Source organism: Triturus cristatus, chromosome 3_1, assembly GCF_964204655.1.
Source record: "Triturus cristatus chromosome 3_1, aTriCri1.1, whole genome shotgun sequence".
Classification (NCBI taxonomy): Eukaryota; Metazoa; Chordata; class Amphibia; order Caudata; family Salamandridae; genus Triturus; species Triturus cristatus.
This window is the reverse complement of record NC_140583.1, coordinates 50,427,420-50,451,652: the sequence shown is the minus strand read 5'-3', so window position 1 is coordinate 50,451,652 and position 24,233 is coordinate 50,427,420. Positions and strand designations below refer to the sequence as shown.

The 24,233-nt window shown below is 44.8% G+C and overlaps 1 protein-coding gene across 2 annotated transcripts in view; it reads right to left on the bottom strand.

Moving 5' to 3' along the window:
- Positions 1-279: 279 nt before the first annotated feature.
- Positions 280-24,233, bottom strand: part of LOC146859680 (embryonic protein UVS.2-like) — a 64,278-nt gene continuing 40,324 nt past the window's right edge. Inside the window, exons 6-13 of one of the 2 annotated variants that reach the window (XM_085643429.1) lie at positions 18,739-18,914; positions 14,445-14,526; positions 12,233-12,360; positions 8,382-8,503; positions 5,917-6,142; positions 3,870-3,988; positions 3,015-3,237; positions 280-606 (exon numbers count right to left, since the gene is read on the bottom strand). In XM_085643429.1, the coding sequence (XP_085499555.1) occupies positions 596-606; positions 3,015-3,237; positions 3,870-3,988; positions 5,917-6,142; positions 8,382-8,503; positions 12,233-12,360; positions 14,445-14,526; positions 18,739-18,914 (1,087 nt within the window). In that variant the 3' untranslated portion in view covers positions 280-595. The remainder of the gene's footprint in view (positions 607-3,014; positions 3,238-3,869; positions 3,989-5,916; positions 6,143-8,381; positions 8,504-12,232; positions 12,361-14,444; positions 14,527-18,738; positions 18,915-24,233) is intronic. The other variant, XM_085643430.1, reaches the window with a different exon arrangement.

Below are 24,233 nucleotides of genomic sequence, written 5' to 3'. Positions count from 1 at the left end.
CTGATCCTCCTGATTGGATGAGTAGAACAAAGTGGCGGGGCACAGTCCCTGATGCCAGGAGACTATAAAAGACTACTTAACAAGTGGTCGCCATTGCTCATTTCATATGTGTGATTTATTTGAGGCTTGCAGTGATGTGGCAATATTTGCAGTAATGTTTTAATTCCAGATTCATGATACTTGGCAGGACCACCACTGTACTCATATAATACTGGTTCTATGATACACGATCTGCAAAAAGAGTCAAGACTTTAGTTTATGTATTTATTTCACTTCACATCAGCACAATATTTCACACTTAGTGTAATTCACCATCGGATTGATCGGTGGCAAACTAGGGTTCGATGTCAGGCAGGTTGCAAACTCTCGATTTACAATTGGCAACCACTGTTTTTGACCTGCCTCTTAATATATATGGCCATTACATTCTCTGGCTACAACAAGAAACAGAATAAATGACACAAGTTCAACAAGAGAGGAAACTAGAGAGATGCCAATGCAGTGCTTAAATCATCCACCCATTCTTCATGTGGAACAGATGTATTTTCGGAGTCATGAACGTCTGGGGAGCTGTGGCTTATCAGCTTCTCTTCTGTTAGGCTTTTACTGCAAGTAATCATTGAAAAACACAAATAAATTGCTGAAGTATGACTTGTTCAGCGACTGAAAAGCAAAATTCACTCAGGTTTTCCTGATACCTAATGAGAATGTACAATGCAAATCTGCTGTGATGATTATTTGCATTTTATTTGATCATTTTAAAATATCAAGGAATTTTACTATTTTTGTGAATAATTGAGCCCAACCCCATGATGGAGTTGGTCAGCAGTACTTTGGGGTCATTCGGACCCCAGCAGTCAGTGCATGGAGACGGCTGTGGCTGCAGAGATGCCGTCTCCTCCCATGCCATGGCAAACCACCCATTCTAATTAGATGTAACTGTTGCAGCAGAATTCTTGTTTGCTTCTCACAAACAAGCCTTTAAGGCAGAGATTTATTTCCAATAAAAAATAACCAAATCCAATATCCCTGACATGCAGGGTGTTTCCCCCCAGCCATGGAGACCACTGTTGTTTTTCCCTGCCCGGTTTCGCAATGTTCACCATGGTAGACACAGGCAGTGTACATTTGCTTTTGGAGGCCCACCCTAAATAGAGTTGGGCATATTTATAAGTCACTTGTACCGCCAGTGCGTCACTTTTTGTGACACACTGGCGGCGCATTTTACTGACCCATATTTACAAGGACATGTAAAGCCACCCTTTGCGGCTTTTCGTGTCCTTGTAAATACGGCCCCTTTTCACGCAGCACTTTACATGAAAGGGGCATTGCATGGGTGTTGCTGTGGGTGTTCCCAAGCAACACACACGGCTGCTACATTCCCAGATTTACAACCTTTCGTAAACTTAGCATAGGGAGACGTAACCAGGAGAAATATACTAATTTCTTCTTGTGTTTTCCTCTTTCTGTAGCACACATCTCGTGATTGTTTTTGTGCAGGAAGATGTCCATTTCCGCCCAAAATTTCTCCCGTAGAATGCATTCACCTTTGCACTATGGTGCAAGGGTGCCTGCCGGTGCATGGCAGCCTATTGTGCAACAGTGTAGTGGAAAGCACAGGGATGCAACATATTATTGTAAATATGATGCATCCCTGTGCTTTGAAAGTGACTTAGTGTGGCGCCGCCAAATTGCTTGCGGTGCCACCCTGAGTCGCTTTCCTGCAGATAAAGCCCAGTGGGTTTAATGATGTATCAAAGGCAGAGACCTGTGATAGGTGGCTTAATGTCAGTGGAGGGTGCTCCAGCAGTCAATCAGCAGTTATCCACCTCCAAATGAGAGAGGGAACTTAGAGTTTCCCCGAGCAGTACTCCATTAATTTACAACAGGACTCCCACTCCTTAAAACTCTGTTCCCATTTGTATTCCATATTACAATGGTGGGATGAGTCTATGTATTAAATGGCACTAGTGTCCTTTGACACATGTCACTACTACAAAAGTTAGATGGTGGGGGATGAAGATATTTATTAACTGCCACTAGTGCTCTTCCACACGTCACTACTACCAAAATTAGATGGGAGATGAGGCTCTTTGTTAATTGTCACTAGTGCCCCTGACACATGTCACTACTACCAGGGTTAGAAAGCGGGAGACAAGGGTATTTATTAATTGGCATTACAGAGCTTTGTTTTGGGCATCATCTGGAGATGTGACAGGGTCCAACATGGCCCAGCTGTGTCTGAAAGTGTATATGAATCCCACGCACTGACTTCATGAGTCAATGGAAAGTTGTTCCAGAGAACTCAGGAATTCAAGAATGTTGTTTGTAATAATGTAAAGGTATACATGTTTGTTAATCCTTTTCTGCTGCTACCAGACCAGCCTCATTCACTTACCGAGTGGTGCTCATTGGTCAGACCTGGGCAATCCTTCACATGCTGACCTTGAATGCTGAATATTTAACGTCAATTTATACTTGCATATTATAGTTTTCCCGCCCCTACTCCCTTATTTATTGAGTCTTGTTCTCTGATCTAAAATTCGCACAATCCTGCACTAATTGGCATTACATGCAATAGTCAAGGAGGACCTATGCAATGTAAGATATTAGGTGTTAGAACTTTGTTTGAGTATTGGTGGACATGTGAGTGGCTCGGCCTTCCAATGCACCAGGGTCACACACTTATATCCATTCCATGTACAGTTTGTATAAATATCTTCCATTGACTCTTTATCTAAGAAAGGCACCTTCATGATCCCTGTGGTTAACGCGGGTGGACTACAGGGCCATTTGTTGGTCTTTGTATACGTTTTATCTTGACTGAGAATCTGATATCTCTAACCAGGCTCAGCATCCAGAGGGTACAGGCTAACCCCCAGAAAAGTAAACTAGAGCACATACTTTGGTGCCTCACAGGCCTCTGACACTTTTTCCCAGATAAGAACAAACACCTCCCTGCTGAGCCTCAGTGATGAAGAGCCAGTGGGTCACTTTACCGCAGATAAACTTACCAAAGGTGTAGGTGGCCTGGAATCCCTTCATATTCGCTGACTCATCACTGTGGAACTGGAGCAGAAGGGAGCTCCCGGTGGAGGTCACTGGTGGGACAAGTTTGGATCCACAGTATTTGTCAATAAGCGGGGAGGTGGTCTTGGCACCATCAAAAATAGACAAGGAGTCATAGGCGCATTCTGGATGAGATTCAACGGCAAAGGATGTGAATGTCAATGAGACCTGCAGGTTGTAAAAGAAGTATGTGTTAGTCCTTAAATGATAACTCTGTCATGCCAGCAGGAGCCAGTGTGCCATAAGAAAGAAAACTATGCAACAGTCGTTACTGACTACCTCTATCATGCCAGTAGGGGGCATTGGCATTTATTTACCCTCACTTTCCTCCCAGCAGGAGGCAGTGTGATATAAGGAAGAAGTATGCACTGCCTCCTATTTACCATCACTGTCCTTCCAGCAGGAGGCAGTGTGACATAAGGAAGCAGAAGTATGTGTTGGCCCTTATTTACCATTACTGCCCTACTAGTAGGGTGCAGTGTGACATAAGGAAGCAGAAGTATGCTCTGGCCCTTATTTACCATCACTGTCCCACCAGCAGGGGATCTTTGAACTCTTATATATACACAGTTCAGTGCCTAGAAACCTTCATCACCCAGAAGTGACAGATGATCATCTGAGTGGAATGGCAAGCTAGGTACATTTTTTAAACATGACTGACTACCTGTTCTGGAAAATCATGATGCCATACCACCGTCTTAGGCAGACACCTAAGAGGAACTTCATGATTCCAGGGCCCACAAGGCTTGTGTTCTTAATGCGTTCTTAATGTCAGTACATTGTGTAGCTGTGGAACGTACCTTGTATCCAGCTGGAGCCACGAGGTAGAAACCACAGTCCATGTTGGCACCGTAAACCTTGGGGAAGTAGGGGGAGGAGACGGTGCCAGCAGAGCTGGTGAATGTGCCGCCACATTTTACTGTCAAACAAAAGAATAAATCCTCTTATGCACTCTGCAGCATTGAGTTCTGGTCAAAAGTTTGCATTATCCCTATGCACAAAACAAAGAACAGCTCAGCTTTATCCCTTCAACAACAACTGTGTGCCAAATTGGAGCCAAGAGTAGGGTTCTGCCTGATGCCCCCCTGCATACTGTTTCTGCCTCAGTTTTCATGTCTCCAAAATAGTGGTCCATGGCAAGAAATTGAAGATTTTAGTGCACATCTGGGAACCAGCTGCGTAATGTCATGGGGTCCCGGTCAGAAACTAAACATTTTCTGTCAAGATAGTAAATAATAGAGCTCATATCAAGGGAGCAGTTCTGCCACTATCAGAGATCCTTGTTGGTATTCTCCCATGTCACTGACTGTTTGTGTTCCCATTCATTTTGTTCACTGTGTGAGCTTTGCTAACCCTGATCATCAATGGGCAATATTCTAAAGGCCAAGAGATCAGAAACAAAACACCACTAATCCTTGTACCACCCCCACCCCCTTCCTGAGACTCAAGGGGATTATGTCAGTGTACTGGGCCCACGACATCTCCTTGTATACCATGGGTAGACCTCTATTGATTCTGAGAAACAAGTACTTTCTGCAGTAAAACTTATGCCAACATGCCAAGATATTCTGGGAGCACAGCTCACTGGGTCCCAACAAGAGCTATTTGCGTCCTCTCTCTCCCATTGCTGTAGGAGGCCTTTGCTTCCTCCCTCCCCTGTCTGAGATGTCCTGACACCAAGGACTGTATCATTGATGTAAGAGGTATCTGCGACCTCCCTCTCCTGACTAAGAGCACCCCAAAACCAAGGACCATACCATTGCCATAGGAGGCCTTTGCGACCTCCCTCCCCTAACTGAGAGCGGCCAACACTGAGGACTGTACCACTGCCGTAGTAGCCACTGCCCTCCCACCTCCTCTGTCTGAGAGCGCCCTGACACCAAGGACCATACTATTGTTGTAGAATGCTGCGACCTCCCTCCCCTGACTGATAGTGTCCCAACACCAAGGTAGACCATACCATTGCGGTAGGAGCACTTTGTGACCTCCCTCCCTCCCTTTTCTGAGAGCGCCCCGATACCAAGGACCATGCCTTTGCTGTAGGAAGCCTTTACAACCCACTCCCTTAACTGAGAGCAGCCTGACACCAAGGACCGTACAATTGCTGTAGGAGGCCTTGACGTCCCACCTCCTCTGATTGAGAGCAGCCTGAGACCAAGGACCGTCCCGGTGCCGTAGGAGGACTTAGCGACTTCCCTTCCCTTTCTGAGAGCGTCCTGACATCAAGGACTGTACCATTGTTGTAGGAGGCCTTGATGTCTCACCTCCTCTGTCTCAGACCGGCCTGATACCAAGGACCGTACTGGTGCTGTATGAGGACTTTGCAACCTCCCTCCCCTTTCTGAGAGCGTCCTGACATCAAGGCCAGTACCATTGCTGTAAGAGGCCTTTAAAACCCACTTCCTTCAAAGAGAGTGGCTTGACATCAAAAGCTGTACCATTGCTGTAGGAGGCCTTGAGGTCCCACCTCCTCTGCCTGAGAGGGCCCAACACCAAGGGCCATACCATTGCTGGCATGGGAGAAGGTCTTAAAATGCACTCCCTTGGCTAAGAGTGGTCTGACACCAAGAACCTTCGTATTGCTGTAGAAGTCCTTGTTTCCTCTCTCCTCCATTAAAGAGACTGCCCGCCATCAAGGACTGTACCATTGCTGTAGGAGGCCTTTGCCACTTCCCTCCACTGACTGAAAGCACCCAACACCTAGGACCATACCATTGCTATAGGAGGCCTTTGTGACTTCCCTCCACTGATGGAGAGTGTCCCGACACTAAGGATCATACCATAGGTGTAAGAGAGCTCTACATTCCTCCTCCCTGTGTGAGAGCAGCCTGACACCAAGGACCGTACCACTGCTGTAGAAGGCATTGAACCCATTGGCTGTGATAGAGCTGTCCGTCACAAACACCAGCAACATCTCATTTCCGGAAGAGGTGAATGGCTGGAGCTGTCTGGTCCCACATGCTCTGCTGAGTAAGACTGGGGCTGTCTTATTGTTGCCATCGTAAATTGTGAGATAGTCAGAGGTGCAGTTTGGGGATGATTGGAGATCGAAGGCATCAAACAGCAGAAGAATCTGAGAAGAAAGACCAGTAAATTAGACATGCGACCTTCAGAGTGTCTAGAACTTTCCATCCATCATTTCTTTTAAAAATACCTTATTTTCAGTTTTTGAAAGTTATCTGCAGATTAGACTCAGTCGGTGATTTTGCATTCACTCTTGCACAATACCTGCACCCCTTTACCTCGACTCTTAAATTCAGTGACTGCTTCTGTTTACGTTCTCCCTCAGCACCTTCTCTCCACTTCAGTTGTATGTTTAAAGAGACATGACCCCCTTATGTTGTCCCTGCACCTCCTGACTTCTCTCATGGTGCCTCTAATTGTAACCAAACCTCTGCTGAAGCTCAGGTATGTCTTGTGAAAAGTTTGCACACTAGGGGGCATGTTCATGAAAATTGTGGCACTGAGCAGCACAGCAAGTCATGTTGCGGCACTGCCCTGCATCACAGGGGGAGGGCAGAAATGCACCGTATTTATCCAATAGGGCACATTCCTGTCCTCTTCCCCTGTGGTGGCACCATTATGGCAGCCTAGTGACAACACAGGCAGAGGTGCCTTCCTGCACAAACATTATCCTGAGAGGCTTTTTCGTCTTTTAATTGTGCGTTGGAATACAGCACACATAGAGTGAAGAAAAACCGAGGAGGAATAAAGATATTACTCCTTGTTATGCCTTCCCAGGGAAGGCGTTCAATTATGGCACATTCCCGGGTTTAAAAGTCCTTGTAAATTTGGGAATGAGTCAAAATCAATGGAAGTTGAGGGGGAACACCCACCGCAACAGCCAAGGAATAACCACCCAGGACAACGAAGGCATCACAGCAATTTGCGCTGCATTGTCTTACATATTTATGAAGCCACTCAGAGTCACACAAAGTGGCTGAGTGTGGCTTCATAAATCTGTCATAGAAGATTGCGTTGTCATGTGCCATGTTGTGTGGTGCAAGCATGGCGCAAACCTCTCATAAATATGGATTCTTGATTGCCTATGCTAAGCTGCGGTTTTCCGCCAAGACCACATACTTAAGGGAGCGGCCAACACTGAGGACTGTACCATTGCAGTAGTAGCCCATGCCTTCCCACCTCCTCTGTCTGAGTGCGCCCGACACCAAGGGACATGCCATTGTTGTAGGAGGCCTTTACAACCCGCTCCCTTTCTGAGAGCACCCTGACACCAAAGACCATACTATTGCTGTAGAAGGACGTTGCAACCTCCCTCCCCTGACTGATAGTGCCCCAACACCAAGGACCATACCATTTCTGTAGGAGCACTTTATGTTAAGCTTGTGTAAGCTTCGAGACATATGGTAAAACTTGGCTCCTCATTAGTGTAGGCCCTAGACCTCTGGGGCACTGCCTCTGGACTATCAACAACCTGTGTCATTCCTTTGAATGTGAATGATGCTCAACAGCAGACCATGAATTGAAGAAGACTGCCGCCCTTCAGAGTAAATCTCACAAAGGATTTCCACACTAGGAACAAAAGCTCATACTTTGTGCAAGGGTTGTACGTTATAATATCAAGCAGAGAAATATTGCATAAAAAAACATTGTAGACAGAATCTCAACATCCTGAGTATGTATAGCTAAGTATAGATTCACTACTCTCTGCATCACCCTACCTTGAAGCCACATACCTATTTATTGTCAAGATAAATGTGAAATTAAGTATAGTAAGTCTATACTTACCTATACATATAATAACCATAACCTTATTTTGGTAGCTGAGATTTTGGCTATGATTGTTTTATAGCACAATATTTTAAACTCAATATTCTTGTCCCATACACTCAGGGGGTACCCCAGTATTCTTTCCTGCTACCCTGCACATTAAAAGATTAACCCTTACATGTCCATCTCATTTGGGGAACTCCACTGGCATTCTCTCTCACCTTTATTTACTACCAGCCACCATGTGGCATTTCTTTGAAGCCCAATTTGAAATTCAAAGAATCTAACTTAGTTTCCCCTTATAGACCCACTCTTTAGACTTTATTCCATCTACTCTGTGGTGGCAGCACTACTGTAGGTTAAAATAATGTCTTCTGAATTGTTCTTCTCTGAAGCAAGCTCTGTGGTTATAGTACAAACGCCATTGGAGAGAACATTCCAAGGACAGATTCTTCTCCTCCCAGCTGATGGACCACTGTAACCATATTGACCTGCCTCAGCAGCTGCCTCTGCCACCTGTCAATCATGCAGGTACTAACTCAGTGGATTCTTGCAGGAGGAAATTGGACTGCCTTCATTACCTTATCACTATCCAAAGGCACTCGGATCAGGTAGACACAGTTGACGTTGTTAGGGTACGAGGTAGGGTTATTGGGTGACTGTAGGGTGCCGGTTGGGTCAGTGAGAAGAGTGCTGCACAAATCTGAAACCAAATATGAAAATGAAATGTCTAGAAACTGCACAATGACTCTGACAGGTAGAGCTTCAACGACTTCTAGCCAGATTTTCTCAGTTAGGTTCACAAATATTTACGCAGGCATCTTATATCTCCATCAAGAAGAAGCCCCTTGATCTAAACAATGATCTCTGTGGTTGTTGCATGTCTTTGCAATGATATGAAAGCACGCAAAAGAATATAAGTAGGTACCAAAAACTACCCAGGGCACAGTGAGATTCAACACAAACTGCCCTGGTGCAGATAAAACAGCTGTAGGGGGAGCATAGGATTTCGGAAACATAGATAAAAATGAAACTCTGCAAAAGCAAATTATTTTGCACCAAGAAAAAAATCTTTTTATCACTCCACTATCTCTGTACTGGTCTGTAGTGAGTTATGCATACAGATCAAAGGAACATACATGCTGTACATAGTAATAGCTAATTGAACCCTAATGTGAACTCCATAAAGGGAACAAACAGGGGCATAGCAGAACTCTAACATTAAAACCATCTGAAACACCAACATAGGAGGAACATTTTTCCATAAAGAAGGACATAGTGCTCAGATCTCATCAGATTAAGAATGGTGGGATTTAGTCAGAGGATAAATGATGACATTTCGTCACAAATTATAAAATGGGATCCCACCAGGGGATAGATGGTAGGACCCCATCAGTGAATTGATACTGGGAACACTGCATTATATGACTTCCAGGATGTCATGAAAGGGTAAAGAATGATGACTCTCAAACAAGAGTATGAATGCCAGGATAAAATCAGTAGATTAATGCTCGGATTCAATAATGGTCAATGATGGGGTCTCATAGATGGATGTAGCCAGGATACTATGAGTATATGAATGCTGGAATTCCATCGTGTGTCAGTTCAATCAAATTAAGGCACCAGTACTGAGATCCTATTAGGAAATATGTCCTAGTATCTTATCAGGAGATTAGTAAGGATCCTGTCAGTAGACCACAGCTGACATTGTAGCCAGAAGTAAATAGTTGGATCCTGTCTACATATGAATGGTGCTATGCTCCAGTATCCAGGATACACTGAATCTACGCCGGTAGTTCAATACTGGGATCCATAAGTACATTTATGCTGGGATACCATCATGGACTGAATGCTTACATTGCACTAGGGATGAATGCTAGGATCCAATCAGAAAATAAGTGCTGGAATCCAATCAGGGGATCAATGCTGGAGACCAGTCAAGGGAATAATGCTCAGATCCAATCAGAGAATAAATGCTTGAATCTAATCAGGGGATAAATGTTGGGATCTTATCAGGGGATTACCACTGTGATTCCTTCAGGAAATACATGCTGGCATCAAGTCATGTGATAAATACTGGGGTCCAATCTTGGAATAAATGCTAGAATCCCATTAGGGAACAAAGCAATAATACAGTTACAGTTGCCTGCCTTAGCTGAAGATGGTGAAACATCTTTTTCATGGCTGATATTGTTAGATTAATCAGCCTCATTCCACACATTGGACTATTACCTAATGCTTGACCAGCTCAGAAGGGCACTGTGTTGGATGCAGTGCTAGAATGGTTCTGATCATTTCCTGAAAGGTCAGACACAAAGTGTCATGTCAGGACCTTCAAACCATCAGGGAGGAAAGCTGAATGTGGAGACCCAAGGGTCCACACTTTCTCTCCCTCTCTCTTGTGTTTCAAGATGGTATTTTCTATCATTAGGGCCAGAGACCTGAAATATTGTTATTTGCTGATGACATACAGATCTATCTGCACATCTGGGGCCTGAAGGAAGGGTTCTTTCCCCTAAACAAGGCTTAAATAATGTGGCCATGTGGATGAATAAAAGTGGGACCACGTTGAGTAGAGCAGAAACTGAGATGGTCTGCATAGGCTCATGTCACTGACTCCTAAATAACCTCTCTTAGCTCCCGTACTTTATTTGAGATCCCATGCACCTTCACTAAGACATCTAAAAGGCTGGAGGTCATCTGGAAAACAGAATTGAACTTTAAGGCTCACATCAGCTCTGTAGTGCTTCTGGTTTATTCAGCATAAGACAACTGCAATAGGCATTGCCCTACATCCAAAATTTCACAAAATCATATCTGTTTCACTGACTGACTCAATCCTGGATTAAACCAATTCCTTTATGAGTGCGCTTCCAAAAATCGAATTGCTAAGATGCAACATTTACAAGACATGGTGACATGACTTGGTTTAAAACTAGGGATACATTGTCATTTATCAGCAGGCATATTCATTGGTACCCATCCAAAAGCTATCTAAAAGGTCATTATCTCATCAGCATGCTATATTTCATTGGTACAGATCTAAAAGGTCATTATCATCAACACAGCATTCCTGTTTTTTAAGTACATCAAGGACACAGCACCCAATTGTGGGATAAAACCACTGGACATCGTCCCTCCTCCATCCCTGGATCATGTGGCTTATATCTTCTTCACATTGCAAGTACTGATATTCAGTGGAAGAGAGACTGCAGATTCTTGCTAGTGTAGTGCCACTGGATATTAAAAAACGACATACTCTACTTACTTTTAGGAAAGCCTTAAAACATTCATGTGTGTTCTTTTTTGCTCGCAATTGCATGCATATATTATTTAATGCTGTTTATTTAGGGAGCCTGGTGCCTAAACACAATAATGTATTTCATAGTGTGGGCTCTACAAATAAACTAAAACAAGAATAATGTCCCATGAAGGATGATTTTATTTGAAATTGAACTGGAATCATTAAAAACATAATATGCCCAGCTAGAAGAAGGGCAAGAATGCAAGGACTCAGTCAGTAGATGAATGCTCAGATCCTATTAAAGGTCAATGATGGGATCTCATCGGTGCAGTGGGATCCTATTTACATACAAAGGCTGGGCTCTAATTATCAGCGAATTCCAGGATCGGCTGAATCCATGCTGGGAGATGAATGCTGTGATCTCATAAGGGAATAAATGTTGGGATACCCTCATGAACTGAATACTGACATCTCACCAAGGATAAATGCTGGGATCCAGTCAGGTGATAAATGCTGGAATCCAATCAGGGGATAAATGCTGGACTCAGTCAGGTGATAAATGCTGGAATCCAATCAGGGGATAAATGCTGGACTCAGTCAGGGGATAAATGCTGGACTCAGTCAGGTGATAAATGCTGGAATCCAATGAAGGGATAAATGCAGTTAGAGGTCATTATCTTATCAGCAGACTAGATTTCCTAGGTACCAATCCAAAACCCTTATCCGAAAGGTCCTTATCTTCAACAAAGTATTTCTTATATTCAAGTGCATCAAGGAAACAGCATCAGTATGTTTGACATGCAGGGGAAGGGACACTGCAAAACTCTCGCTAATGGGCCCAAAGATTTTTAATGTACTGCTTCTTTATATTAACAATAGACATACTCTGCTTACCTTTAGGAAAGCCTTAAAATATTTTACTGGGATTTGTTTTCGAAGCACTTACTTGCATATGATATTTTATATAATTTATTTAACAACCCTGGCACCTAAACACAATAATTAATGTCATAGAATGTGCTCTACAAAAACAAACTAACCAAAAAAATGTCCCATGATTGATTATATTGTTGGAAATTGATATGGAATCATTAAAAAGGATAACATTACAGCCTAACAGCCTAGGAGGAAAAGATATTGTGACTGCTATGAAATTTCAAAATCTATCTGCCGGCATGCACTCCTTACTGCACTGGTACAGGGCGTTGATTTTGGAAACATCCAGTTTGCTAAGCCCATCTCTCTGTCCGATGGGTACATTAGGATCTGGCTTGGGGACCATGCTTGGCTGTCCAGGTGTGTTACTGAAAGCATACCTGTGGAAACGAAAACATCACAGGTAAAGGCCACCATGTATGTGCCATTAAAATTCATGATTCACCCAAAAAACTATACAGCGAGTCCAGGTTCGTCTACAGCGGGAACAGGTGAGGGTGAAATATTTGGTGTTTGCTTAAACCATTGCATGTCTAATGCTTTTTGTGAACTAGCCCCCGGTAGATCCTGCCGAGCTCTGTCTAAAACTTCACAGTTCTCCATTTCATGAGCCTCTAAGCTATTGGTGGCAGTAAACGCTCACCTTATTATTCTCAATCACACTCGGCATCTCAGATCCTTAAAAGCACTGATTACAAAAATTCCTCTTGCGAGTCTCACAACATTTCTGCTTACGACAGATACGTCAGCACTGAGGTATCATCCTCATGCAATTCATCAACAATGGGACGTCTACTCTAAACTGAGTATGTTCACCAACTCAGACAGCATTTCCCTGCTTTCTGCACCCATGGACTTTCCACTCTATGGTAACATGTTCACTGACATAGCCATGACTCGACTTCAGAATCTTACCTTCCTCATTCATGGCAATTTCATACTTTGGTGTCCATGTGTACCAGCCCAGTTATCTTTCCAAATTCTGCTTCACATACAAAGCGTCGATCCTAACCAATCATGTTCACCAACCATCATTCCACACCCCGCTTCACATACAGAGTGTCAGTCCTAACCAATCATGTTCACCAACACAACTATCATTCTGTACCCTGCTTCACATACAGTGCGTCAATCCTAACAAATCATGTTCACCAACCATCATTCCACACCCGCTTCACATACAGAGTGTCAGTCCTAACCAATCATGTTCACCAACACAACCATCATTCTGTACCCTGCTTCACATACAGAGCGTCAATCCTAACAAATCATGTTCACCAACACAGCCATCATTCCATACCCTGCTTCACATACAGAGCGTCAATCCTAACCAATCATATTCACCAACACAGCCATTATTACATATACCGCTTCACATACAGAGCGTCATTCCTAACCAATCATGTTCACCAACGCAACTATCATTCTGTACCCTGCTTCACATACAGAGCGTCAATCCTAACCAATCATGTTCACCAGCACAGCCATCATTCTGTACCCTACTTCACATACAGAGCGTCAATCCTGACCAATCATTTTCACCGACATAGCCATGATGGTACCACTCTTCCTCATCCATGGACCTTCCACTCTGTGGGAACATGTTCACTGACACAGCAATGAGTCTACAGGTCTTTCTCACATTTATCACCTACAGCTCTTCCAAATTCTGGGATTCATGACACCAACACAGCCCCCTCTTCCCCCAAAAAACACACAGCCACTATTCAGGTGCTCTTCTTCACATATCGAGATTCCAATATGTACCAAGCTCTGATCCCTGTATCCACTCCATCACATAATGTGAAATAAACATCACCCTCTACTTCCAATTTCCAGCAATCTCAGTGTTGATTAAAGAGATCACATCAGAATGTGATCAAAATCACTAGGTGCGATCTAGGGTTTGATGGACGAAGGATTAAGGGGGTGGAGGAGGACATTAGGAATGCCATCCCGATGGTACTCCATCTGCCAAATTTAGAAATGACCTCAGCTCAGCAGTCATCTCTACACAATTAAAGTAACCATCATCACTGCAGTTCTTTTAAATTACTAAAGGTTTTCATCCAGGTTGTGGGAATCGTTTTTACTTTCTTCCAGTTGCACACTGCTAGATTTTTCCTGGTGGTGATGGACTGGAAAAAATGAAGTTATTATCCTGTTCACCCTAAATATGGCTGGCATTGTAATGTCATTCCTCAGATGGGCACTACTCCATACACTATCAGAGGAAGTATTCCATCAGTAGAGCCAACGGGGGCTACATTGACAAAATACTTAGGGTCCACCCATCTCAAAATAAAGCGGGTCATCCTAGGGATTGGCGAACACAGTAATCTGTCATGTTTGCAACAGAGTACTGTCTGACAAAATCTTAATTAGGGTCACTGCCTATATGCTAAAGCCTTCAATGAGAGTTTTAAACAGGAAATCTCTTCTTAGCTGAGCATCGGAGACTTACCTCCCATAATGCATCACTGAGGAGTAGTCGTATGGCAGGCCAAGGTTGTTGGTGTTCTCTTTGTTAAAGTTGCTGAGGTCTTCTGTTAAGATGAGCAGACAATAAAGATGAGCTAGTGACGACTATGCCTGACAGGGAACATTCCAAAATAGAGAAGATCCCAGCTCACTAGGGGGCAAGTCTACTTCTGCCATATCTGGGGTTAAACATAGTCTACTGGCTAGGCTGTCAAATGTGGAAAGGAAATTTAAAATCTCAATTTTGACGAAAGATCTAAAAGCATGTGATTTGAGGTAAATCACTCAATCGCACCAGCATGTGAAATTAAAGTGTGTAATTCCAAATTTAAATCCTATCTGATGAAGAGCCCCATCTAGCCCCCAAGCAAGGTTCACACTAAATAAACACCAATGTTTACATACATCCGGAGTAATGCACTGGAGTTTCGGTTAATTTTAAATATAATTCACTGTTGTCTTTTTGAAGGGAAAATCAACATGTTTTTTCCTTATGAAAACATTTTTGCCTCATAAAGTGATCCAACTCCCTTGATGATCTTCAGTGTGTGTCCTTCACCCATCAGATTGTATTGCAGTTATAGGTGTAAAGTGCTTACTACCCCTGACAAGGCACTGAAGCACTTTATGCCGGAGAGCACACTGCTCCGGGCACTCAAGGTTTAGGATTAGTCTTGTGCTCTCAATAAAACCCTTCCATGCACTTACTCCAGTTTCTTTGAGGCAGAGTAAATTATTAGGAGTTAGTGGTGATTATTCGGGAAGTGGATCGTGTATTTGGGTTCTAATAGATGATTTTTGGGATTAATACATGAAAGAGGAGATTAGGTATTAGTTTGCAGGATTGACGTTCATAGCAGAAGTGATTTATTTGAAAATTTGGAATAAAATGAGGACATTAGCAGTAATATAATAATAAAGATGAAGGCAAACATGCCTGTGACTTATAATAGGCTGTGCTTAGAGAGAAAAAATGCCGAGTATGAACAATAAGGAGATAGGCATTCGAATGAAAGGGAGCGGCGAGTTTTTCATGCCGAGGTTTGGGGCTACAGAGGAGGTTTTTTGAGATGCAGTGCAATCAGAGGATGAAAAAACAGTTGAAAGAAACCCCATTATTTGTATGTGAGATAGTGGAGTGAGAAACAGTGATGCTCAAGGTGCTATACAACTCATCTGGGCCCCGATGAAAAACACATGCTTTGTGTCAGGTTTATATTGCTTTTCTAATGCAAGCCCAATGCAAAGCATTATGGTGGGATTTACAATCCAAAGCAATTTGTAATTTGCATTGGCTTGTAAACCAAAGTTACCTAAAGTAATGCAAAGTTGCTTTATGTGCTGCTTTGCATTACTTTGTATTAGTGGCGGCTCCACCGCTAAGGCGGAGGAGCGTCACCCCACTGCTCTGCAGTAGGAAATGTAATATGGGTCTGGCCTCCTGTTGCTGACAGAAACTCCGGCAGGGGAGGCCTGGACAATAGGTTGCCTGTTGAAGGGAGGTGTAACCACCTCCCCAGACAGGCAGACGTGTATTGGGTCTGGGCGGGAGCACTCTCTGGTGCTTTGAAGTCCTGTACTGGGGGCACGTTTGCTGTCCCTGTGCATAGTCCAGTTCAAACCGGTTGCAGGGGCTACCTGCCCCTGCTCTGGCGCGAAACTGGACAAAGGAAATGGGTGTAACCACCCCTCTTTCCAAACCCTCCCATAGGTGGATCCTTAGAGTATGTCCAACCCCCAACCTTAGTATAAGTATGGGAACCCAGTCCTCGTGACTTTAGATTACCCTGGACGAAAGTCTGCAACATATATCCTGGACCTTCGATGTTCTATCCTGACTAGAAGACTGAAGAAATCTCCCTTGGGGTCAAGGAGTGACTCCCCTGCTTAGCAGGCCCCAAAGAAGCAACTGACTGGTCTACATCGCTGAAGCTCCCGCCGGACGCTGAAGTCTTTGCATAACCAGAGGTGGATTTCCATACTTCTCCATGGCTACCCTGAGTCCACAGCAAAGCTGAGGCCCATGGCTATTGTGGGTGATGTGGAACCGTGACCCCTGGATACCATGATCTTTTGCAGCAACAGCAACTTCCTGGTCCTCCTTGAAGTTGTGCTTTGGGCTCCGAGTAGCCCCACCCTTGAGCATCTCCTGCACTGAAGATTGCTGGCCTCCACTCCACGAGTGACCCATGAGCCAGTTTCAAGTGCGACCGCTTGAGGCTCCTTCGCGATCGCTAGCCCATTAGCTAGCAGGTCCCCACAAAGGCAACTCCTCTTCTACTTGGACTTTCCTGGCTGTTCCAGATGTGCCCTAACTTACCCTTTGTGGGTGAGTCCCTCAGACCTTGCTGGTCTGCACTGCAGTCCTTTCTCTGAATTCCAGTGACTTGCCGTTGCCAAGGCTTGCTGGGAACATTCTGGTCACCGACACTGCAGCACTCGACAGACTTTATGGGACAGCTTGAATCCGGCTCATGGACTCCGTCGACACCTCCTGGACCTCGTGGCTGAAGAGTCAAGACACCCATCAACTCCCCTGAAGCACCCAACATCTGTGGGCATTGGTCCATCCTACCCTTGGTCACTGGCTAGTGACCCAGACTCTGTCCCCTCTGCTTTCAGGTTCCTTCCATCCTAGATCCAGGCTTGGATCTTTTCGGACACTTCTCCTCTTCACGGCAGCAGCAGTTCTTTGCAGGCTCCCATTGAAATCGACGACGCGACCCGACACCAAAAGACACCAATGCATCCGGCTTCCCTGGGTGAGGTAACTCGAGTACTCCGGTGCTCCCGTGGGTGCTAGCTCTAGAACTTCTTAAGTCCAAAAGGGTTTTGTCCTGACTCGATTCTAAGTGTCCCTAATCTTTAAATTTCCAACCGCGACATTGCCCATAGAAGCTAACGGGAACCCGCGGTTGTGTTTACACACTGCATCGAGTCCCCGTGGGTCCCCTGTGTCACTACCTTGGCTGGTTCCTTGGGGTCCCAGCAATTCTACAGGCTCTAGGCCTTGTGTCTATTCCAGTCGTGGTTCTTACACCACTTTTTTGGTATATGGTTTGGTACGCCCCTAGGGCCCAAACGTGTATTTGTGCTATTACTGATACTTGCTAACTTGTAAACAAAGTACTTCGAACTCCAGTTTCATAAATAGACTAGAAGGGTGTGTTTCAACTTAAATACATATATTTTGAATATATACCTGGTGTGGTTGTCCTTTCATTTGATCATTCAAGAGATTGTAGACTGGTAAAACAAGCTGCTTTACATTCCTTCAAGACTTAGCCTGAAGGCTGCTCTCCTAGCAACCACTAGGATAGCTTTCAATAAAGGTTGTCTTTAACCAATTCACCATAAGGGGTTGTTTGGACTGATACAAGGTGCCCACTAGAACTAGTGGACAGCATATATCAGCTCACCTTCTCACAATGCACTCTTCCCATATTCTCCATGTAGGCTGTATTACAGCCTGCATGGAGAACATGCCCCCCCCTCCAGCCCCTGGCTGAGTGCCAATCCACTGTACTCAGACCAATCACAATGCCGACTTGAAGTGTTGTGATTGGCTATCAGGAGCCTGCGAGCCGGGTGCTTCCTGCTTCCTGTATCTTGCTGAAGGACAGAGCAGGAGGAAGAGGATGGAGGAGAGGCGGTGACCGGATGGCCATCACAGGTGAGTGTTTATTTTATTTTTCTAAATTCGAGCCTCCACCCCCTTGCCCTTGCTGCCACCCACCACCCGAGTCCGGTAGCAGCAGCTATTGCTTTGCATCAAGGGGGAATTCGATGGGTTGGGCATGGGTATTCCTATGCAACCACCCACAGGTGTAGACATAAATTCCTATCTACAAAAAATTGTAAACCGGGATTTGGGTCAAATCCTGCTCTTCCTCAAGAGAAGTGCATGAAGTGAAATTTATATAGTTGGCAGTCACTGATCCTCAATATCGACATCAGAACATAGGTCACAATATATCCTGTGCCAGGAGTTTTTATGTAGGCAAACAACAAATGGTTTCAAATGAAGAATTGCTCCTGTTAATGCCATTAGCAGTGGTGACGTTTGTGAAAAGGACACCAGCCTGGGACAGTAACAAAATATTGATCACCGTAACCAAGGGTCAGATTGGTAGAAAGGGTGTGTTGGTGGGTATCTGGGATAACACCTAAGCTGAACAAATGGGGTCTAAATCATTGCCAGGTGAGCCCATCAGGAACCTGAGCCGTACTCAGTTTTTTCTCCCAGTGGTTAGTGGAGCCCAAGGGGTGTCACTGACCAGGCGAGATGTTCTCTGTCATGATGGTCAAATAGTTGTCGCGGTCGCTGCGGTTATGCTCATGGTAGAAGCCCAAGGCATGGTTCAGCTCATGCTGGATGGTTCCTTTCAACGTACATTGCCCAGAGAGAGATACCTGCTGAACTCCCCCTGTCTTCCCGATGTACGACCAGCACCTAGGGGGGAAGATGGACAAGGGAGACCCATAAATCACTGCAGTAGCACCTTCAGAGAAAGAATATTACAATCTTACCCCATACAAGGCATTGACCTGTGTGTCTCCTCTCCGACTGTCGTTATATGCAAGGGAGAAGGGATTCTAGGACAGTGACAATGTGCAGTCTAGGTTGTGATAAAAAGCCTTGCATGCAAAGGAAAGGTGTGTCATCCTCACCAATGTGATTAATTTCTGGCCTTTCCTGTGACAGTGTTTGTCCCAGTGGACTCCATATCTGGGAGTATTTTCTGCCTGGGTGGGCAGATCTACCACCTGTCGATGGGTAAATCTGTTCAGTCCCCAATAACTAGGATCCGTACTCCAACTCAGGCAGTGTTCCAGTTGTGTGTTGCATGTTACATGTGTGTTGTGCAGCTAAACAAGCACATTCATTGCATGTGGTGTCCTAAAATGATGGGTCCCTTTAGGATATCTTTATCCTTTGTAGACTTATTTCTGCCTCTGGAATCTTGTCATGGAGACCTGATGGATCAATAGGTGGTTCTTTCCCATTAGTCTCAACATTTCTGTCCAGCAAAAGGACACATGACCCACTCCTACCCCGTGTTGTGATGGACATTGCCTAGAGAAACCTGTCCAGTCAAACACCAGACATATCACAGCCATGCTCATGTGTTGTAGCACTTTGCTCCAATGAACCGGAGAATTATAGACACCACCATAATAAAAGAGTTTCTGGCTGTAGCAGAGAACAGCATAACATCCCCCTGTAGGATACCACTATGAGTGGGCTACAACTGCACTGATGTACTAGAAGCATGCTTGGATACTGCTTGAGGTTGTATTTTGGCCATCTTCTGTTTTTTAGGTGTTTTCTATGTTAACTCACTCGCTTTCCTTTGTGTAAATACAATGCACAATCAAAATAACAAATAGCCTTTACTCGACTTTTAGTTAATCATGTGCAATAGCGTTTATCGTACTGGGAGATTCAAACCCTCAACAACCTCCTGGAGCAAGCCTCAGCTACTAAAGCAGTCACAAGTACAACAGGAGCAACTTAGTGTTAGACACTGTTTGTCTTCCAACCTCCTGTTTTTACTGACTTCGTTTTTGCTGCCCAAAGCTTTCTGTGCACTTTATGCCTGCTAAGCAGTGCCTACGTTTTTGTGGTCTTTACCTAAGTTGTGGTAACATTGGCCTATCGACAGTTGGCATATTTCATTTACTTATTAATCTCCAGTAATGTGCACTAAATGTGCTCATGGCCTGTAAATTAAATGCTACTAGTGGGCCTACAGGAATGATTGTGCCACCCACTTAAGTAGGCCTATAAACATGTCTGAGGCCTGCCATTGCAGAGTCTGTGTGTGCAGTTTTAAAATGCCATGTCGACCTGGAAAGTTAAACCTCTTGCCAGGCCCACATCTTCCTTTTTAATACCTATACGTCATTCCTAGGCTAGGCCCTGGACAGCTCTGAGGGCAGGGTGCAATGTACTTTAAAGCAGGACATGTGCTTTTAAGATTTACATGTCCTGGTGGTGCAAAATTCTTACATTTGCTTTTCACTACTGCAAGGCCAATATCTCCTATAGGATAACATTGGGATTACCTTTTTCCATTCTATAAACATATTTTTCAAATGGCAAGATATAACAGATTCAAGTTTGATGTCTCTGGAATCCTAATTTAAAATGGTAATTTATGGTGAAGTCGAATTTTGCAACCCTGAAAATGACCCTTTTAGAAAGTGGGAATACCCTTGTCTTAGCCAATTGGGGCCTGCAGCCTGTCTCTGGTCACATGTTTGGGGTGGGCAACAGCCGGGTTTGTGTATTCCACCCAGGATGGCACACACAATGGGAGCTTAGGTGTGACCTGATGGGCCATCCTGAAAAGATGGGAGGGAGGAGCTTGGTACAGCCTCACTTACACAAATAGCCTTTACTTGACTTTTAGTTAATCATGTTAATCATAGGCTGTGCCTTGTCCACACACTAAGGGCTGCATATGCCACCTGTTGTGAGTCTGGAGCCAGGGCAGGAAGGAAGGGCATCTGCACACTTCAAATGCATCTCTTTGAAGTCTCCCCTCTTCAAAGGCACTACTGGGTATAAGAACTGCTGTGCTTCAGAAAGAACTGCCACTTTGCTTGACTGCTACTCTGCTGGACTCCTGCTTTGCTGTGCTCACCTGCTGCCTCCTCTGCCTTCTTGCTTGGGTGAGAAGAACTGCACCTGCTTCTATAAACCCAGAGTGACTCCAAGCCCTAGTTGCCTGACCTCCTGATCTGTATCCACAGGCTTCCAATAACCTTTCATCTGCACCTGGACTCTTCCATCTATGAGTCTACCTTGCCAAGTGGACTCTTGTAGATGGTGACACTCCAGTCCTGGACCATTAGAAGTTGGCCTAATGTGCTTTCCAGCAGAACTGATGCATCTTCTCTGTTTAGCTGCACATCCCCTGACGAACCGACGCATCTCCTTAGCTAAACAGCACATCCTCAAGCATAACCAAAGCATTGCTGCTGTTGCATGGATTGAGCCCAACGCAGAAGGTCGGCAGTGCCCTTTGCATTTTCGGAACTGACACATCGCTGATGACGCAGTGCATCCCGGCTCAGGTCCTCACATTCTTCATCGACAGCCCCAACCTCTGCATTACAGCGTCAGAGCTCATCAGAACTGACACATCACCCCAGCTGAACACCACATCCTCGACACCCAGACTATGCATTGCAAGCCCGTGTCAATGGGACCCTTGACAACGATGCAAAGGACATTGCACAGCATCATGGAACGGATGCATTGCTTCGCATGTGCGGCGCTTCTCGTCTCAGATCCACGTAAAGCTCTGCAACCAGAATTTAAGGTACTTTGTTCAACGGATCTAACTTAGTGCCTGTAGCCAGCCCGCGCTCCATCACGGTTGGCCAGAACTTGTGACTTTTCCTTTGTTCAGCATGACAAGGTATCTTTTGCAGGCCTTTTGTGCTTTTTGGGGCTATTTTTCCCTAAATCTTTCAAATTCAACATTCTCTATTGTTCTAAACCTTGTGTGGGATCTTTTAGTGTTGTTTTTTCACTGCTTATACTGTTTGAAGTGTTGTACAAATACTTTACACATCACCTTCAAATTAAGCCTGACTACTCTGTGCAAAGCTACCAGAGGGTGAGCACTGGGTAATTTGGGGATTGCTGATGCCTTACCCTGCCTAGTATTGTGGTTACTGGTTGACCGGGACACGCACCCCAGTCAACCAGAATTGTAATTTTTGACAGTTTGTTATTCAGTTGTGGCACAAAAGAACCAGTGGTACATGCCAGTACACACCACTGATGTGGCACAGCAAGCACCAACCACTGATACGGTCCAGTAACCACTGACTGCCCCATAAACCTTATGAAAATGTTAACAGTTTATTGAAAACAACTGTAAGACAAGTATGACATCCAGACCTCAGTAGCCACCCACAGAACTGTGAAGGATTACTTCTTCTTGCTAGGGAATTACAGTTTCAGTGAGTGAATACATCCGGTGCTGATTATATTTGAGTATCACATGGTTCACTAACAGAAATACACCTCATGCTGAAACAATGAGAGAATCACATAGAGAGACACATGGGGCCCGATTCACAGAACAAACTTAAGACAAAATCCTAAACTTAGTACCATTTTGGTATTCACAGAATGCACTTACTACTTCTGGTATTCACAGAATGAACTCTTTTGTGATTCACAGAATAAACTTACTACTTTTGCTATTCACAGAATGGATTTACGACTACTAACTTTACGTCCGCACTCGGGCCGGAAATTCCGGCCCGGAGGCGGAACTTCCAGACCAGAGGCGGGGCTTCTGGGCCGGAGGCGGGGCTACCGGGCCGGAGGCGGGGCTACCGGGCCGGAGGCGGAGCTTCTGGCCCCAGAGGTGGAGATTTTGACCATGGCTAAAGCTCCGCCACTGGCCGGAATCCCCACCTCTGGGCCGGAAGCTCCGCCTCCGGCCCGGAAGCCCCGCCTCCGGGACGGAATTTCCAGCCCGAGTGCGGACGTAAAGTTAGTAGTCGTGAATCCATTCTGTGAATAGCAAAAGTAGTAAGTTTATTCTGTGAATCGCAAAAGTAGTAAGTTCATTCTGTGAATACCAGAAGTAGTAAGTGCATTCTGTGAATACCAAAATGGTACTAAGTTTAGGATTTTGTCTTAAGTTTGTTCTGTGAATCGGGCCCATGGAGAGCTCAGTGGTATGGAATAAACAAACTATGCAGTATCCAGCCATCAGAAACTATAGGGAATTAACAAAGCATACAGAATCCAGAAATCAGCACCTCTAAGCTATTTACATTCCAGTGGAGGCTCAGCATTGAGAGCTTAAAATGGTAAGTAGAAATGCATGGAACTGTGGGTCTACCACACAGAGTCCTCAGACCCTTACGGTGCACTTTCACTGAGAAATCAAAAAAATGTGGTATTATTTCTCACAGAGAGGTGCAAGCCCACGGAAGGTCCATCACTGAGTCCACAACACCTGGAAAGCCTTTCACTGAAAGTCCACTGCCCAGGAAATGTCTTTTACTTACATTTTACTGCCCATTGAGGGGCATCTTCTACTGAGACTTTACATACATTGAGGGTCATATCTCAGTAGTGGATCTATAACTAAGACTCTACAGAGCATTGCCTGCCCTTTGATGATTGCTCACACCCCATGCAGGACCATCTCCCACTGAGAACCCACAGCCCATTGAAGGTCTATCATTTTAAATCCACAACCTATGAAGTGTCTTTCATTGTGACTACACAAACCAAAGAGGATCATCATGGACAGTCCTGAGCCCATGGAGGCTAATTCACATAGAGAACACAACCCATAGGGATACCTCAGTGAGAACTCACAGAACATGGATGGTCATTCACTCAGGCATCAAAAACCATGGAGGGTCTCTAAGTGATTGTCAGCAGCCAACGGGTGATGTTATGTTATGATGTTGGCCAGAGGGGTCATATAGGCGTTGAAGAGTATGGAGCCCACGGTTGAGCTGACGGGTACACCGCCGATAAACTCCTTGGGTTCAAAGATGAAAGATGGGGGGTGTATCCTCTGGGTTCTTCTAGTGAGGAAGAAGTTGATCCATCTGAGCGTGTCACCTTGGTTGTGGTGAAGCCTTTCGATCAGCGTGTGGTTGGATACAGTGTTGAAGGCTGCCGAGAGATCAAGCAGGATCAACGCCGCTGTTTCTCCTTGGTTGAGGAGAGTTGGAATGTCATTGGTGGCTGCGATCAGTGCCGTTTCAGTGCAGAGATTAC